This window comes from Lethenteron reissneri, chromosome 30, assembly GCF_015708825.2.
Source record: "Lethenteron reissneri isolate LAM-NWPU_2019-01 chromosome 30, ASM1570882v1, whole genome shotgun sequence".
Classification (NCBI taxonomy): Eukaryota; Metazoa; Chordata; class Hyperoartia; order Petromyzontiformes; family Petromyzontidae; genus Lethenteron; species Lethenteron reissneri.
The window spans coordinates 11,017,859-11,034,419 of NC_083808.1; the positions used below are offsets into that span (position 1 = coordinate 11,017,859).

Here is a 16,561-nt window from a genome sequence, read left to right on the forward strand (position 1 = left end):
CGGACTTCGTGGACTTAACCCAGCCTACTCCATCTCCTCCGTTAACCTCCCCCTTCTTATCCTTCATCATGGCCAAGGGGGAAGCAATTGCAAAAACAAAAAAGAACAATCGTCCGTATGCATGCATTCTGTGACGCTTTAAATGGATGTGACGACAGTCACACACGATGGTACCATGGTGGGCGAGCACACTGTGCAATGTCATCACGTTGGTCGAGAAGGCTCTTGATTAATTCCCGAATAGCAACACTTTTTTTATTCTAACATTTAATTCACATTTAATTATCATGAGGTATCATGGCCTCCCATGTTACAGACAGCCAATGCATTTGTAGTTTGTAATTACGGAGGCGCACACACTTTTTAGCGGAGGCAACGCATTTAATAAACAACTCAGTGATCACTGTATTCTCTTGTTAAGTGTGGCTATACTGTCCTAGACTGTTCACTGTGTGTCTGAGTTAGCTAGCCAACGGGTCTGTAGCACACATGCTACCTAACCCACGATTCCCAGCTAAACCTACACGACGAACGAAGAGCAGGCAGCGAAGAGCGAAGTCTTCTTCAGTTGATCCCCAAAACGAGCCCCGAATCTCCTCGGCGCGCCCCCTTTATCCCCTGGCCGCCGCCTCACGCCGCCCTCGGCCACGCCCCCTCCTGTATTCAGACCGGAGCTCCCCGCTCCCGGTCATGTGTCCGTCAGTCCTCCAATGGATGCTCACGGTGCTCAGCGTGGCTGGCGCAACAGCGTAGAGACCCCTTTGTGTGTCTCTACAGATTTATGCGTTCAAGCATCGTTTGAAAGTGTTTAAAAGGTTTGTGTTATATCCGGGTTACATGCGATGAGAAAACTGCAAGCTATTATCTAATATTATTTTCCGCTGTGACCCCTTATTTTGTCTCTCGAAACTTTAGACACTTTCATTGACCCAGAATGCCCCAGTCATATAAGAAAACAAATGAATACAGTATAAACGAAAATGTACCATTATAGTATATACTGGTACATTATCGTAGAAATTGGTACATTATCGTATATACTGGCATATTATAGAATATACTCCCTCTGTCTCTCTTGTCTCTTCCTAATACTCCCTCCTACTTAATGTCGCTTTCCCTTGCACTCCTCTTTATGCTTTGCTCTGTCTCCTCTCCGTTTGACGCCCTATCAGTCTCTCAACTCCCCTCTCCATTCCTGTATCTTCCTCCCTCTGACTCCGACACTTTCTGCTTCTATCTTCCTCCCTCTTCCCCACTCGCCTATATCTCCCGACCTCACCTTCCTCTATATCCCTCCCTCCCCTCCGTCTATCTCTCTCTTTCACCTCCCTGCTCTATCTCCCTCTCGATGCCATCTCTCTTCCTCACCTCCCTCCTCTATAACCCTCCTCTATTATCCCTCCCTCACCTCTTTTTATCTCCCTTCCTCACCTCCGTTAGCGCGCACGAACCCGATTCAATGCTCCAGGTGATGTCATCGTGCAAATTCACGTGCTGACGCCACCACTGCGCACGAGCACTTGGGCATGCGGCACCCAGGCAGACGGGAATCCACCCTAGTCTTTAGTTAGTTTCGTTTGTTGTCCTTCCCCTGCACCTCTAATTATCACGGTTGGCTATGTACGGTGCGAAAGAAGTTCTACATACATACTGAAAACATTTTTGTATTATCTATTATGACTAAATATATATTTCAAACAATTTGCATTTAAATATTAAGCACTTTACTTATGCCAATAAATTATTAAAATTATCAATCAAATACATTTTTCAATCCACTTCACCATGCTGGCCAGTGCAAGTTTGTGAATGGTGTCGTGGGGTGGCCCCCACTTGGTTAGATATCACTTGCCACTGAAGTATGCTCTGGCCGGAAATTAAACCAGTGTCCTAGCCATTGCGCCACCACTTAACTCCTCTTCACAGTCATTATTATTTAATGAAGTAATTAATATGAGGCAATGGAGTAGAACCCTTCAGATTGGAAGTTTTAAATGAAAGTATAGTTGTAGTGAAAATAAATTAACTAAACAATTTTCGTAGATGCTTTTCAGATTCGGAATTTGCAAATATTGTCTTTGTAGCCGAGCACAATGTTTGTCTATATATTTATACGTAGCTTTAACCTTTGTTTTGTATACAAAGCTCTCGTTACGTGGCCACATTCTGAAAAACAATAGAGCTTTGTGGTATGTGTATTTACATGTGTAGTGGCGTAACGCGAGCAGGGTTTGCAAACAGCAGTTGCATTCATGTACGGGGTTGCAAACATTGAGGTCAGGTCAGGAAGAGCAGGTGCAAGCATGAGGCCTGGGAGACAGCAGACAGACGCCAGCAATTAGGGAAAGAGGCAGTGATTGGCTGGCTGCAAATGCAAACACGGAGTAGGCGCCGGAAGGACGCCGGCTTAACGAGGGCCACCTGAGGACAATTAATGGAGGAGGAGGATATAAGGTTATGTGTGAAGCAACGGCAGTTGAGTTGGTTTACGTGACTTTATATCTACGTGACTTTCTATGTACGCGACTTTCTATCTATGTTACTTTCTATCGGAGATGAAGAAGTCAATACAAGAGAAGTCTGGGATCTTGCCCCTCCACACCTCATCCTCCCCAGCGGTGTTGGCTGAACCCCCGCTGGGGGCATGGGCGAGGTTGGAGGTGGAGAGGCTAGCGGAATCCTTAGTGTGAGTGATAGGCTAGCGGAGATTAGGCTAGTGGGATATTCAGTGAGAGGTTAGCGGGGTGAGAAGCTAGCGGAGTATACAGTAAGAGGCTAGCGTAGAACAGGCTAGCGGAGCCAGAGAGAGAGAGCATCCGTGACAGGCTAGCAGAGTGCGGAGTAAACAGGCTAGCGGAGCAAGAGAAGGAGAGTTCGCGAGAGGAGTACCTGGTGTTGAGCGTGAGGAGCACCTGTGTGGTGCTTAGAATAAAGTGACATGTTTCGTATTGAAATATGCAAGTATGTCAAAATATGACATATACACTGACAGTGATGAACATGAGACTATTGTTTAATTGTCAAACTGGGTGGGTTTAAACCTATTGGAAAGAGTAGTGAATTTCTGAAAATTTGTCATGTTATTAGACTGAATAGTTGGTGATGTGTTTGTGTGTCATTATTTTTCACGGTAACTCCTAGCCGAAATTAAACACGAGAGGCAGGGTTATTAGGTTGGTTAGATGTGCATGAAATATCTGAGCCACCAGACTACGAGGCAGTTGGCATTAGCCCTCAGCAAGGTAAGGTAAAAGTTAAAATGTTTAAAAAAACAAGCCTACCTTACCTTTTACCTTACCACAATATAATCACTCTACCCTATCTTTTACCCTTTATCAGGTAAGGTAAAAGGTAAAAAGCAACGACCCTACCTTTTACCCTTACCCCATACTAATTACCCGACTACAGGGTAATTACTGGGGAACTACTACACATGAACAAGGTTTATAACGGTAAATTCTAGGTAGAGCGCTTTATTCATATAGAATACTCTCGATGATTCCAATTTTACACGCTTTCTTTGAACTCACACTGTTGTTGTTGTATCCTCAAATCTTGTAACTCAATTTTAACCCACTTCCCAATATGGTATAGACTGCAAACTTGGTATACTTATGTCATACTGATGACAATATTATATTCTATCATAAAATATATCTGTTTTTAAACATTTTTAATATGTTATGTTTCGGCTTGGGTCTAATTGGCCACGCTCAACTGACGTTGGCTGTAATTGGCCACGGTCCCTTACATTATGGCAAGCTTCGGGGCCACTTTCTGGAGTCGTGGAGTTCTGTCATTACTCGTACATTTCATAAAAGCGTTTAAAAAAAAGTGTTTTAATATTACGTATTGAATGGAGGCCACGGACTGTGCCACTGTGCTACTGTGCTTTTAGCAGTAAACAAGGTACCATATTTACCGGGTAATACTTCGCGCTTCCTTTACCCTACCGGGTAATTTTTCAGAGCTACCTTTACCCAACCCTTTACCTTACCCCTTGGCATGTCGAAACCTTTACCCTTTTACTCGGGAAAAAGGGTAAATAACCTTACCTTGCCGAGGCCTAGTTGGCATATGGCAGTGCAGCAAGTTCTATGGGGAGATATCTGACCACCATATAAATACATGAATGTAAAATTTCAACTACTAGATCAAGATACCCCAGGTATTTTGCACTCCCAACTCATCTGCGGAGAGAGGTACTTTGTTCCTTATAAGCACATCATGTGTTAACTTGTGCACTAAGTGTGTTTACTTGTGTAGTGGCATAGAATAGTTGTGTGGCAGCATAGCGCTGGCTGCTTGCAGGAAAGAGGATCTGCTGTGTACGGCAGCCCTGACGTCAGCAGGCCACGTGATACACCAGAGGGCGATCTAGGGGATAGGTCACAGAAGGGGCACACCAAGAACCCGCTGGTAGGTTCTAGAAAGGGGGCGTGGCCACGCTGACAGTATAAGAGGGGCCCCTGTAGGGGAACTCGGGGCTGTTGTGTGGAGTAGGATCCCTGTCGTGCTGCTGAAGTCTTCGTCACCGTTCTTCTCGTCGTCTTCACCATTCTTCATGTCATCTTCTTCGTCTTCACAATCTCGGGGTGTCACCAGTCAGGCAGCCTAAACAAATGTGCTGACTGAGTAACGTCGTCGACAATAGACGGACTAATTATAAAGTGTTAACCCCGATGGTGCTTGTTAATAAAGAAGTGCCTCCAAGTCTTATCGTCTCCGAGTTACTCACTACACTTGTAAACATGGAGGTTATTTTACATGCAAACATGTTCATTGAACGGTTGGCCAAATGTCCAAAGCATTACACTCAATAAAAAAAGCCTTGATGCTCAAGTGAGTTTTCCTGGATGAATGAATGACTTGTCATTATTCAAGGGCATTTCTTGGAATGCTTCTGTGTCCCCTGTTTTTTCTCCCTCCTGTCCCCCCGGGCTTCAATCACAGGTGTGGCGTACATCCTGAAGCTGCTGGATCAGTACCAGGAGTTGGACTCACTGCACTGGTTCCAGTCGGTGCGTGAAAAGTACCAGCGTGAGAAGCAGGCAGCATCCAAGCAGCAGAAATCGATCACCGGCTCTCAGGATGAGAAGCTCATGCAGACCATGAACCTCACCCAGAAGCGTCTCGACGTGTACATGCAGGTAACCGGTGGATTGGGCACATTTTTTATGGCGTCTTTTGAAGGCAAAACTTTGCAAGTTGAAATCTTGGACAGCCGTTCACTCGGCATGTTTTCTTCCCATGGTCGATAAAATGCGTGCCACGTGGTGGGATGTAACCAATGGCCGGTCATCTTTTAAATTGACTAGCCCCTGCCATGGGACATTTGCTCAGGACCACCAATGGAGATGACCATCACCATATTGCTCATTTGTATTGGAAGACAATATAGCTTTGACAAGTAATATTGCAGGGTTTACCATGTAATGAAAATGGTAAGACATGCTATTTCTCAGCATACATCTTTGCTGGTAAAATACAAAAAGCAAACTATCTCCTGCGAGTGTGTGGTATTGTTTATCTGTACTGTTGGATCAGTCTATGTAATAGTTGCATTTTATTCTTTTTTCAATCAATCCAAGGAGGAAGTAGCCACTATGCATTGCAGCAACACTGCTGGGATGCGCATGAATGGCGCATTCATCAATGATGTGTTTTATGGTTTGGACTTCACCACAGTCACAGTTTTGTGATTTTTTTGATCCTCCATTTGTGGAAGGTGCACGTGCATCTCCCACGTTGCATTCAAGCGACGTTTCGCGAGGTCCATCTTGGTCATGAGATAGAGGAGCCTGGTACTTCCACTGTCGGGTCCTCAATGAGGTTATTTTTTTTTTAGATATCCATCGCCACCCATGATTCCGTCCACCGAGTGTTTTATTTTGAGCTGATAGAATGGAGGCACGCATCCCGTAAAGTTTTCTGAATTTCAGCCGGTGGCGTGGGGGGTTCTCTATTTGGTCTCGCTGGAGCGGCAGATCGATGTCGTCCATTATCTTGTGGTTACCCCCGGGCTGTCGCAGCATTGCGTTGGATGTTGGCCAGGGCGAGGTTCGCAAAGGAGAAGGAAGGCACGGGAGTGGAGTGGACTTGAGGGCGGTGTCGCCAATGATCCGAAGTGCGGTGTTGATTTAAGTATGGACAAGGTTTGTGTGAGAGCTGGCACTCCAGACTGGGGCCCAGTGGGACTCCGTGGTGGAGTGGACCAGGGCTTGCATCAATATCTTTCACGTGCGGGTGTTGCTTCCCCACGTTGTTGCTGAATGTTTCTGAAAAACGATCACCCGTGTTGTTGTTTCCCTTTTGGCTTGTATGAGGTGGTGTCGGTAGGTGAGCATCCGATTTAGAGTAACTTCGTAAGTAGCGGGGGTGTTGGCGGTGTGTTCGCGGTGTTCCACAGAGGTTGACATTTAATGTTTCCGCGGCTTGTTCAGGTGAAACACAGAGGTGATGCTCTTGGAGGTGTTTAGCTGAAGGCCAATTCTTGAAGTGAGCTTTTCTGGTCTTTATATGTTTTTCAAGGACTTTTCCGATGTCCTCTTGTCCATGCTTGGATGAGCAATGCGAAGTCATCCACATACATAAACTCGTGGGGGAATGTCGCAGGATTGTCACTGGTATAGGGATTGAACAACACTGGGGCAAGGATCGATCCCTGCAGGAATCCATTCAATCTTCATGGGCTTCTGGCAGCTTCATCAAGATGGATGGTGAATGTCTGTGATGAGTCTGATTGTCATGAAGCAGGGCACAGCTGTTGCAAGCATTAGTCGGAGGCCCTTCCACCATAACAGCATCGCAGAAAGTTTTACGGTCTTATGCTTCATAGAGCAGGTGCCAGTTTTCTGCCGCTGCCCATGATGTCAGTTGTTCACCTGTTCGATGGTTGGCATTGTAACCTCACAAGGTGTGGTGGCTCGGCGGTCGCAGTGCTGGCAACGGCCATTCAATTCATGGAAGCTTGTAGGTGTTCACCAATGTTAAGTTATTGAATTTGGTGGTAAATGTAATAGGGGTGAGTTGTTGGGCACGACCTGTATATCGAGTCCTTCAGGTCAGTCTTTACACATATTTGAGGCCACATTGCGGATAACGGTTGTGGAAACGAGGGTGTAACCATTTAAATCCGAGCGAGGGCACTCTCGGTACAAATGGGTTTTTTCCAGCTCGAGGAAATCAGTGTCTTTAAATTGGAGGAGCTATGCGAGACAATTGCATTTTTCACCAGAGTGCCCTCTGTTCAGCTGTATTATTCTCAGCGACGGGGACCAATGTTCACAATTCTTTGGCCTTGGGAAAGGTAATTTTTACTATTGCTTATGAGGCCGGGATAACTTAGGCATTCAGCCACCTATATGATGACATTCGTTTGGCTTTCACATGTAGCAGGGAAGACAGCAATGCAGGTTGTCATCTTCTCCATCCTTGAGTCAGTGTTATTATTCTCATGGGAGTCTTCCGCTTGCCACTCTCATGTTGATAATGTTCCTACTCTATATGTAACAAACATCAGCATCAGAGTGTTTCCCTGCTCCGTCATACATGGGGTGCTGTTGACATCTCCTTTGGCAGGCCTGTCTGTGCCAGTGGCGTAAATTCCACATGTTTACAAAATCGAATAAGCTAATGGTTTCCAAATTGAGATCCAGGCCATGATTGGGAAATCAACAACGTTTGTCCCTTGGAGAGGCCGGCCCTCTTTAAGGAATGTATTCTTTGCTTGATTGGAATATTCATGAAATTCCGGCACACATTAACCTCACAGTTAAGAATGTCGATATGTTGCTGTCAGCGGATCTGGGGGGATACAAAATGTCATATTTAGCAAATTGATATTGTCAGCCTGGTCTTGTCACAAGGGGTCTGGGTGATTGGAGTGTGTTGTTTGGTGGTTTTTGTAAATAGTCACGATTGTATTATATTGTCTCCTGAAATGTTAAGCAGTTAATTAAAATTAGTCTGATGCGAGGGATACAAAGCAAAACAAAACGAATCAGACCAATCCACCAATCAACAGACAGCCCAACCCTCCCACAATATTCACTAGTACTCCAATCAGTATAATTACGGACACTTCTTAATTACATTTCAGTGTGAATTCCAGGCCAAGTAGTGTTTGATGTAATAATTCAGTGTTCTGTTTCTGTAATCTGGCTTCAAAGTATGCTCTGACATCAGTTATATGTATCTTTGAACACAAGTGGGCTTCAATAAGCCACGGCCTATAAGTATACCCTGTAACAGTCTTAAAATACATTTTGTTCTTTTGTCGTATACTGTGTATGTGCTTTGTAAAATTGGCTTTGGAAAGTGTCAAGTACGAGTGAATCCGTGCTTAAGTGAACAAATGGGCGGCTGGTGGGTGCCGGTTTAGACGTCCACTTTTTGACCGCCACAGACGTGGCACTCGTTCGATTTAACAATTCATACCAAAGGCGTTGAATCCTCGGTCTTCACACCTGCATGCAAATTAGGAAATGTGCAAATGAGTATAACTTTATGATGTATATAAGACATTTAAATCATCGTTACGTTATATCGTAATCGTAGGGGTTAATAGTAGGGGTTTCTGAATGTGTGCTGTGAGCCATGAGTTAATTAGTTGCAGCAGTGCAGTACAGACTTTTGTTAATCTGTTGCTGAATGAAGACCTCCCCCATGCTATGTCAGTCATGGGGGGGTTCTTTGACTATACTTCACCATGCTGGTCAGTGACCATGTAAGTAACAATTCGTTGCAACATGTAAAAATACGTGCAAAACTTGATTCCTACATCTGATTTTTTTCTTTTTTCTCTCCCAAAGTCTCTCTTGCAAAATACACCGGTATCTCCTTACACTCGCACCTGATTACAAACACCTTTTTTACAAGGAGTCATGTTTGCATTGACCACAATAACTGCGGTCGGAATGCAAACAAAAAACACAACTCTGATAATGTATGCACTGTCCTTGAAATGTATTGGTCCACACCCGAGACAGCTTTTCTTAGAGCCTAGTCTCACATGGTGTTGGACCAGATGACGCCTTTTGACGCCTTTTGGCGTCATCTGGTCTAACACCATGTGAGATGCTGCTGGTTGAATCATACAAGGGTGCAGGTTTAAATCATGATCACGGGTCAATTCAACCTTCTTCCCCTCCTAGACCAATAAGATGTGTACCGCTTTACAGGAAGTCAGTAGTGATATTTCAAAGGAGAAAATGGCACCTACCATGGAATTGTGGAATAATTACCATCATAGGCTCAGGGTGAACAAGGGAGATCAGTTTTGCTTCATTGATTGCTATTTTGACTCAAGGGTTGGCGGATCTCACACATGTTGGGGAACTTCTCATCGGTGTCGAGGTGCCCGAACCCCTGGCTAGCCAGCAGAAGGTGGTTTGGCAAATATGGACTCCACCTGTTTCAGCTGTATGGAAAGTGTTGTCCCCTCTGCACGCGTGGGTTTCTCTGGGTGCTACAGCTTCCTCTCAAATGTCAACGCTCATTAATTGACCTTCACATATCATTGCCATCAACCCATACGATTTACCCGTATTCTTGAAGAGGGAAATTGAGTTTTCAGATCCATATGGCGTACAGAAGTTTCAATGCAGGAAAAACAAAATTGTCTATTTGTTTGTTTCTCTTTTGTGATGGGACATTGTAGGATGAACGTTGAGATTTATAATTTCAGACCAATAAGGTCTGAATTGATCTGTAATAAAGTAGGCACTGATAAGGGGTTGACAGGTATGGATTATATATTGAGGAACGCAAAGCTTGGGGGGAATTTGGCAGAGGCTCACCACCAGGCTGCCTTTCCCACTTGTCTGTGGTTTCTTGTACCTCTGAGTCGTTCTCTCTCTTTGATCGTGAACAAATAATGCGTGTGTTACAAGTTGAAACTATTATTCATATTAGAATGTATATTATACGTTGTTTTATTCTTTTCCTTTTTTCCATTTAATTTCAATTGAGCGATTGGCATAATCTCACGAGATAAAAATGAATATTGAATTCTCCCAGAGGAGTGTGTCCCATGTCTGAGAACAAGTGTGGGAGAGACCCTGAACTGGACTTCTGAGAAATCTTTCCAGTGGCCTTTTGGGGTCTTTACACAACAGAGATCATTTATTCCCATACACTCTACAATGAGATTGTCGCATGGCTTATCAAACTGACATTTAATTCTCACAGCTTAAATTCAGCCGTGTGAAGTGCAAAACCATATTTTATTTTGTTTTTTTTATGCGTTCTTTTGGCAACTGCTCTGAGACCGTCACCTTGTTACACCTGAAAACCTCGTTTTTACTGGCAGGCACCACCTGGTTCCACCAGCCCACGTGGGATTATTGTGTCCGTCCGTCGTGCATCTAAAAATGGGAGGGGCTGGGTGGGGAGGGTGGGGAGGGGCTGGGTGTGGTAGGGAGGGGCTGGGTGGGGAGGGTGGAGCTGGGTGGGGGGTGGAAGGGGAGGGGCTGGTCACCCCGTGGTGCCCTTATAAAACTCAACGTTTAACCTACTCACGCCAGCTTGTGCCCGCCCTCACAGTCGGCCATATTTGCGGAATATACCACGCCGCCATTGACCCTGGCCATTGACCGAGTAACCCAACGTTCCTACCAGCTCCCTCCGCAGGAATGTGTTTTGTTCATAGGCGGCTGCTTGGATGCGAACCCAGCATCTCAGCTATGCCAGCTCAGTGCCCCCGATCTCTGAGATACTCGGCCACCTCATCTGTCCTTTTTAATGACAAAATGAAATATTATAAGTTATCATCGGCCGTGTGGTGTTTTGTTTTGCAGGAGTTTGACTTGCTCTACTACTCCCTGAGCAGCGCGAGAATTTTCTTCCGAGCTGACAAAACGGCAGCCGAAGAGAGCCAGGAGAAAAAGGATGGTAATTATGAATTAACCTCATCCGCACCACCGTGGCAAGTCAGTGCTGGTAATTTGGATAACCTGTCGAAATAAATTCTGCAAGTGATTACAATATCACACTGTTGCGACACATTGGAACGGCATATCAAACTGCATTGTTTGAACAAAGTAGTTAAATGTTCAGTTTTAATTGTAAAAGCTATCCATCTTGTTAGCCAGATATATTGGACAGCACTGGCATGTGACCTTTAAACCTTGCACAACTAATCTATGCTCAATTGCAATTAACCTTTCTAATTGATTTTTCGCCTGCTTGGTATTGTAGTGTGTAGTCAGACTGATGTCTGACCGACATTGACTTTTATTTCAGACGAAGCCATTAAGAATGGTGCTGGTGACAGTGTTCCAACGTCTGCGGCTACCACCGGTATTGAATAAACACAAATGAGAACATTAGTAGTGACAACGGTAACAAATATCGCAGAACGGGAACATGAATCGTTTACACGTCAGCCTAAAAAAATGTGTCTCTGCTCAAACGTGTGCACTGGGCGACGCTCACCTTAACTGGCAATCCAGATTAATGGAAACGCTACGTTCTTTGGGCAAGGACAAGTATGCCCGTAGTACAATCACTGTTTACGTTCTACCAAGTGGCACATATTTGCCAGATAGTGCTCATTTTAACAAACAGAGAGGGATAATGACCATGATTAGCCAAGTCAGCCTTGGGTGGTTTCTTGATGAGAAACCTGGGGCTCTAACAAGTGAACTAACTTTTAGACACTAATAGACATTGACATTAAATCCTTCCTAAAGAAATGCACTTGATTGCAGCTTTGGTGGGGAATTTAAATAATAAGTGGCACATTAGTTTATAAAAAGAAAATCAGGACAGGCAGACCCTGACTCATTACATCTCGCGGAGGATCACTCCTCTGAACAAAATAGTTCCGCGGTTCGATTCGCAAGTGCGAGTTCACGTTGACAGGTCTGATGGTTAGAAAATAAATATCTTATGGAAGCTCGTTCGTAAGTGCAGATGTTCATAAGTCGTGTGTCCGCAAGTCGGTGGCTGCCTGTACTTCGTCTCGAAATATAGATTTGTGGCTTTTTCCCCACAATGATATCCCAGTGAAGAATGAATATGACGTCAAATACATTTCCAGTCTCAACTCATCAAATCGCCATTGCATACCCTGTAATAATCTCACTGGAGGATAATGTCACGTTAATACTTATAAGTAACATAATTCTAGATTTGAAAGCTTTCGTGACTGCAAGGATTCATATTCTTAGGTTTTTTCGGTAAAGTCACGTAGGTAAAACATTAAAATTAATAAAAGTAAAATAAAATAAAAATGCAGTCTGTTCTTAGTCTTAAGCCTCACCTTACCATATTAATAAAAAGTGTGCCTTACTTGGCCCTTCCCCTCTCCAACCAATATATATACAGAGTGGTAGCTCTTGTAATCTCTCATTTACTTGATACAGCTGTCGTTGCTGTGACGGTTCCACCTGAAGCCGGAAGCTTGTGTTGCCTCCGAAACGTCGTGATTTTTATTTTTATTTTATTTTACTTTTATTAATTTTAATGTTTTACCTACGTGACTTTACCGACAAAACCTAAGAATAGTAACATAATTGTTGGCCAGATATGTAATTATTTCTGCAGTCACTTAAAATATATATATATTTACACATGCTACACACCCTTTATATGCCGTGCAAAAGAGTGTTTATCACACCAAGTCGTTCCATTCTTGAAGATGAAATACTGTACTCCAAATGAACTGGGACATTTAATACTGTGGGTTTTATTCAGCAGTAATTGATGACAGAGTTGAGATTGTCGATTTACTGCCCTTCATTACCCTGTTTTAACATGGGTGGCTGAAACCCAGACCCAAATACAGTGTTACAGTCGTGCCGGCTCAAAGTTCTGGCTTCTGAGCCCCAGCCCTCTTACTTTGTTATTAATTTGAGCATCACTGCAATGGCAAGATTCGTGAATAGAGAGAAGGCTTGAAAAGTAAGACTATTATCTACCTTCTAATTTAGAGTACCAAATTTAGCATTAAATCCTTTCCAATGTTTCACTTTACAAACATTTATTTTTTCACTTAAATGTATTTTTGCGTCGCAGGGTATGTATTATGTTTAAATACAATGTCCTTAAACTAACTTTTATAATAATACATTATTTGGTTTTTATATTGCGCCCTTCACGCTGGGGCGTCTCAGAGAACGCTTTCCCCGTCATAAGTGACTTACATCACATCTCATCTTAAACATGTGAAAGGGCATCCGCAGTGGCAGCTGTCTCTGCAGCACAATGTAACTCAGCACCTCGCATACAATCAAGCATTAGTCTAGGGGCCAATGATTGCTCTGTGTAATGCAATTTAATAAATTGCAATTCCTTTTTCAAATTTATCAATTTTGAACCATAATGCTTGCACACAATGTAAACTGCAGTTTCTCTCCAAGTATCACTTGGTGACGTCCGCAATTTTGTGTACACAACTCGCCACAATTGCTCTTGCTCCATACAGCAAAGGAAATAAATGCAGCGGAAAGAAATAAACTACGAGAATTAGGTAAATTGTGGTATGTTGTGCAGTACAACCTTCTGAAGCCTCTTCTGCTGCACAATTGCAAATATAAAACGTACTTATTTTTTCATACTGTGAAAAAGTTTTGTTTTAGGACCATGCATATACATATATTGATAAAGGTGTAAAGCAGAAATCTAGATGAGAAACATCTGTTGCATCCCTCAGCTTTGTTTGTATAATTTCTCAAAATATTTAAACAAATGCGATTTTGTTTACAGTTACTGTGCAGTGTACATTTTTTTAAGCTGCCCTTTTTATTTGTACAGGTGAGGTGGTACCCACTGCTGCACGCCTTACCTCAATGGGGCCTGCAGTACCTGGTGGCCCACCGCCACCACTTCCTCCAATGTGAAGTTCTTCCCACTCGACGACAGCTTTCACACCTCCAATTAGCACGTTTGGCAACGTACGGTGCGAAAGAAGTTCCAAAAAAATACGTAAATACAAAGGTTTAAGTATAATTAAAATTGATTTAGCACCCAAATGTTAAAAGCATCTCAATTTGCTTTACAGGGCATGTTGAATAAACAACACGGAGAAAGAATACATTCTCATGCAAAATTGTAACAACAACTATTCAAATAATCCTTTCCATTAAGGCACATTTTTGAATTGTTAATATTTTTTTTCTCTCTTCCTGCTGCCAGGCAGTTGCGATTAGAGTATTCAAATGTTGAGATTTCACATCCGATTTAGGGGCTCGATTGAGCTCATTCTCCCTCTGCAATCAATAAAATGATTAATACTTTCTTTAAAAGTGAGCACACACCGTATTACTCGTTTGGTCAGGGAGGCACCATGACCTTCCTCGTTGGAACACATTTTCCGCCATTGAGAGTTCTTCACCAATTGATGCACTTTCCATTTTATACGCGAATCTGCTGAAAGCAGTGCTGCATATTGCTTGTTGCTGACATTTGAATACATGCAATTCTGCCGTGAGCTCAACAGTGCTATTGTATTAATTTTCCTTTTTTCTATGTGCGTGACACGCGTGCAATTCTCATTATGCTTCAACAATGGCAGTTTTATGAAGTCGCTTAGAAATTTGCATAAACCAATGTCACACAACGGTTGTATATTTAACATTGAATTGTACGTGACTTGATTAGCTATTTTGTGGACGTTGTGGCTTTAGGTTAAAAGGGTGATTTCAACCAAATATGAAGCCTCTACATAATCCCTGTACAATAATAGCGTGAGTGAAACGATACAATGATAATATTGAAATGTTTGCATTTATGATTCAAAATAATGCTTGGCAAGCTGATCTCAATGTTAAAGTGTATGGATAATAAAAGTATTTAAAAAGGCAATGTTTAATGTGAAATTTTTTACGACGACAGAGGTAAATTACAGGTGGCAATCTCTGTTTACTGCCCGTTTGATGCGACAGTCAATTTTCCAAAGGTAACGAGTGGCGAAATGTGATTGGTCATTTTACTGCCATTCCAACTGAATTCCTGAAATAGGTAAAAATGTGCGAATTCCTAGGGCAGTGAACGTAAATTACAACTAATGGACATTTCAGATCCTAATGGTGATTAAATAAGGTAATTCCGGACCTGCCTGTCATGAGCATCCTCAGTCTCATGAGCAAGGTACGATAGGCTAAACCAATGGGACTTGGTAACCAGCCATGTGAAAGAAGAAGACTACATGTTATGGTGACCGAGTAGTCCTGATATTAAGCATCGCGCTGACAAGAAAACAAATGCATAATTTTATCACCACTACATAGAATGATTTATATGCATCCTAAACAAAATAATGTGCTCTAGCCTCACATTGTCACACATGTATTTGTCGCTTTGGAGGAAGGCATCAATGGATCATGCTGATTTCTCAGCTTTCCAAACCTCTACTGCACTCAGGTGAGTGGGAGATGGCAGTACAGCAAGTGGGTGTCTTGTCCGTGTATTGTTAGAACATCATTCAGCGATCTCCTCTGGGTGTTCTGGTTTCTTGGACAAAAATATCCCAATGAAGGACGCTGCTGAAATCAAGCCTTAGAATGATTAAGGCCTTCCTGCGTTGTTGAAATTGTTTTACTATCATCGGTGATATTACATAGCAACACAAATCTTGAAGCACAAGCATCGCATTCCTTTGTGTGATGAACAACATAATAGGCACAGTTAAGATTGCTAAGGTTCAATTTGCTGTTTGGTGAAGCTCAGATATTCTGACTGATGATGTCCCTAACAGGGACAAACTGGGTTTGCTTAAAGATGGGTATGATTAATTGTTCATGCCTATATTTAGAGCTAATTTCAAGAACCCCAATTATAAAATCAAGTGGACACTACATCTTAAAAGTACAGCATTCTTTAATTAAGACGAGTGCCGTTAAATGTATAATGATTTTTTGACTTAACAGCTTGCAAGTGTTGTGTTACCATTCGTCTCCAAATTGGCCAATATTAAATTATTTCCAATACACTTCTAAAATCAGATATTGTCGATTGCAATGTCCTGAGGATCTGAAGTGATGTGCTTAAGGCACCTTGATTGATGGTAGTGCAGATTGTATTATTTGGCACTGTCTCGTGAGTTAATTTACATAAGTACATGTGTGGGATATTAATGTTTGATCGCTGTGTTGTCCTTCATGATTGTTCTTTGCTGTGGTTGAGAATTTCAATATATATCAACTCAGATGGCATTAACATTCCAAGTGCTACTATGTAACATTGCTTCTTTAGAGCTTGTGTAAACAGCTACAAAGTGTAGTTTTCAACAACAGACATTATTTTGCTCAAAGGATTTCAGATGACAACAACATTTGGGTGATAGATCATTTAATGTTATGCATGCTGGGAATTAAACCAATTAAGACACTGCAGGTGACAAGAACACAAAGACAAAGATCCCCCGTATAGTCATACCAGACTTGGGGCAAGTGCTGTTAGCGAGCACCTATGAAGGGATCCACGGCATACGAGGGGCTGGGTGGCCAGCAACGCACCCGACCGTCTTTGTCTCTCTAGTGGTGATGTTTACACACCGCACAAGGTACTCATTTGAGGCTGAGTCGACCTAAGGGAGGCCCAGGACCGGTTCAGATGT

At 42.9% G+C, this 16,561-nt stretch overlaps 1 protein-coding gene across 2 annotated transcripts in view; it reads left to right on the top strand.

The window, feature by feature from the left end:
* Positions 1–14,808, top strand: part of WASHC4 (WASH complex subunit 4) — a 99,559-nt gene extending 84,751 nt beyond the window's left edge. Inside the window, exons 31-34 of one of the 2 annotated variants that reach the window (XM_061563058.1) lie at positions 4,954–5,150; positions 10,800–10,893; positions 11,245–11,301; positions 13,759–14,808. In XM_061563058.1, the coding sequence (XP_061419042.1) occupies positions 4,954–5,150; positions 10,800–10,893; positions 11,245–11,301; positions 13,759–13,844 (434 nt within the window). In that variant the 3' untranslated portion in view covers positions 13,845–14,808. The remainder of the gene's footprint in view (positions 1–4,953; positions 5,151–10,799; positions 10,894–11,244; positions 11,302–13,758) is intronic. The other variant, XM_061563059.1, reaches the window with a different exon arrangement.
* Positions 14,809–16,561: the final 1,753 nt, after the last annotated feature.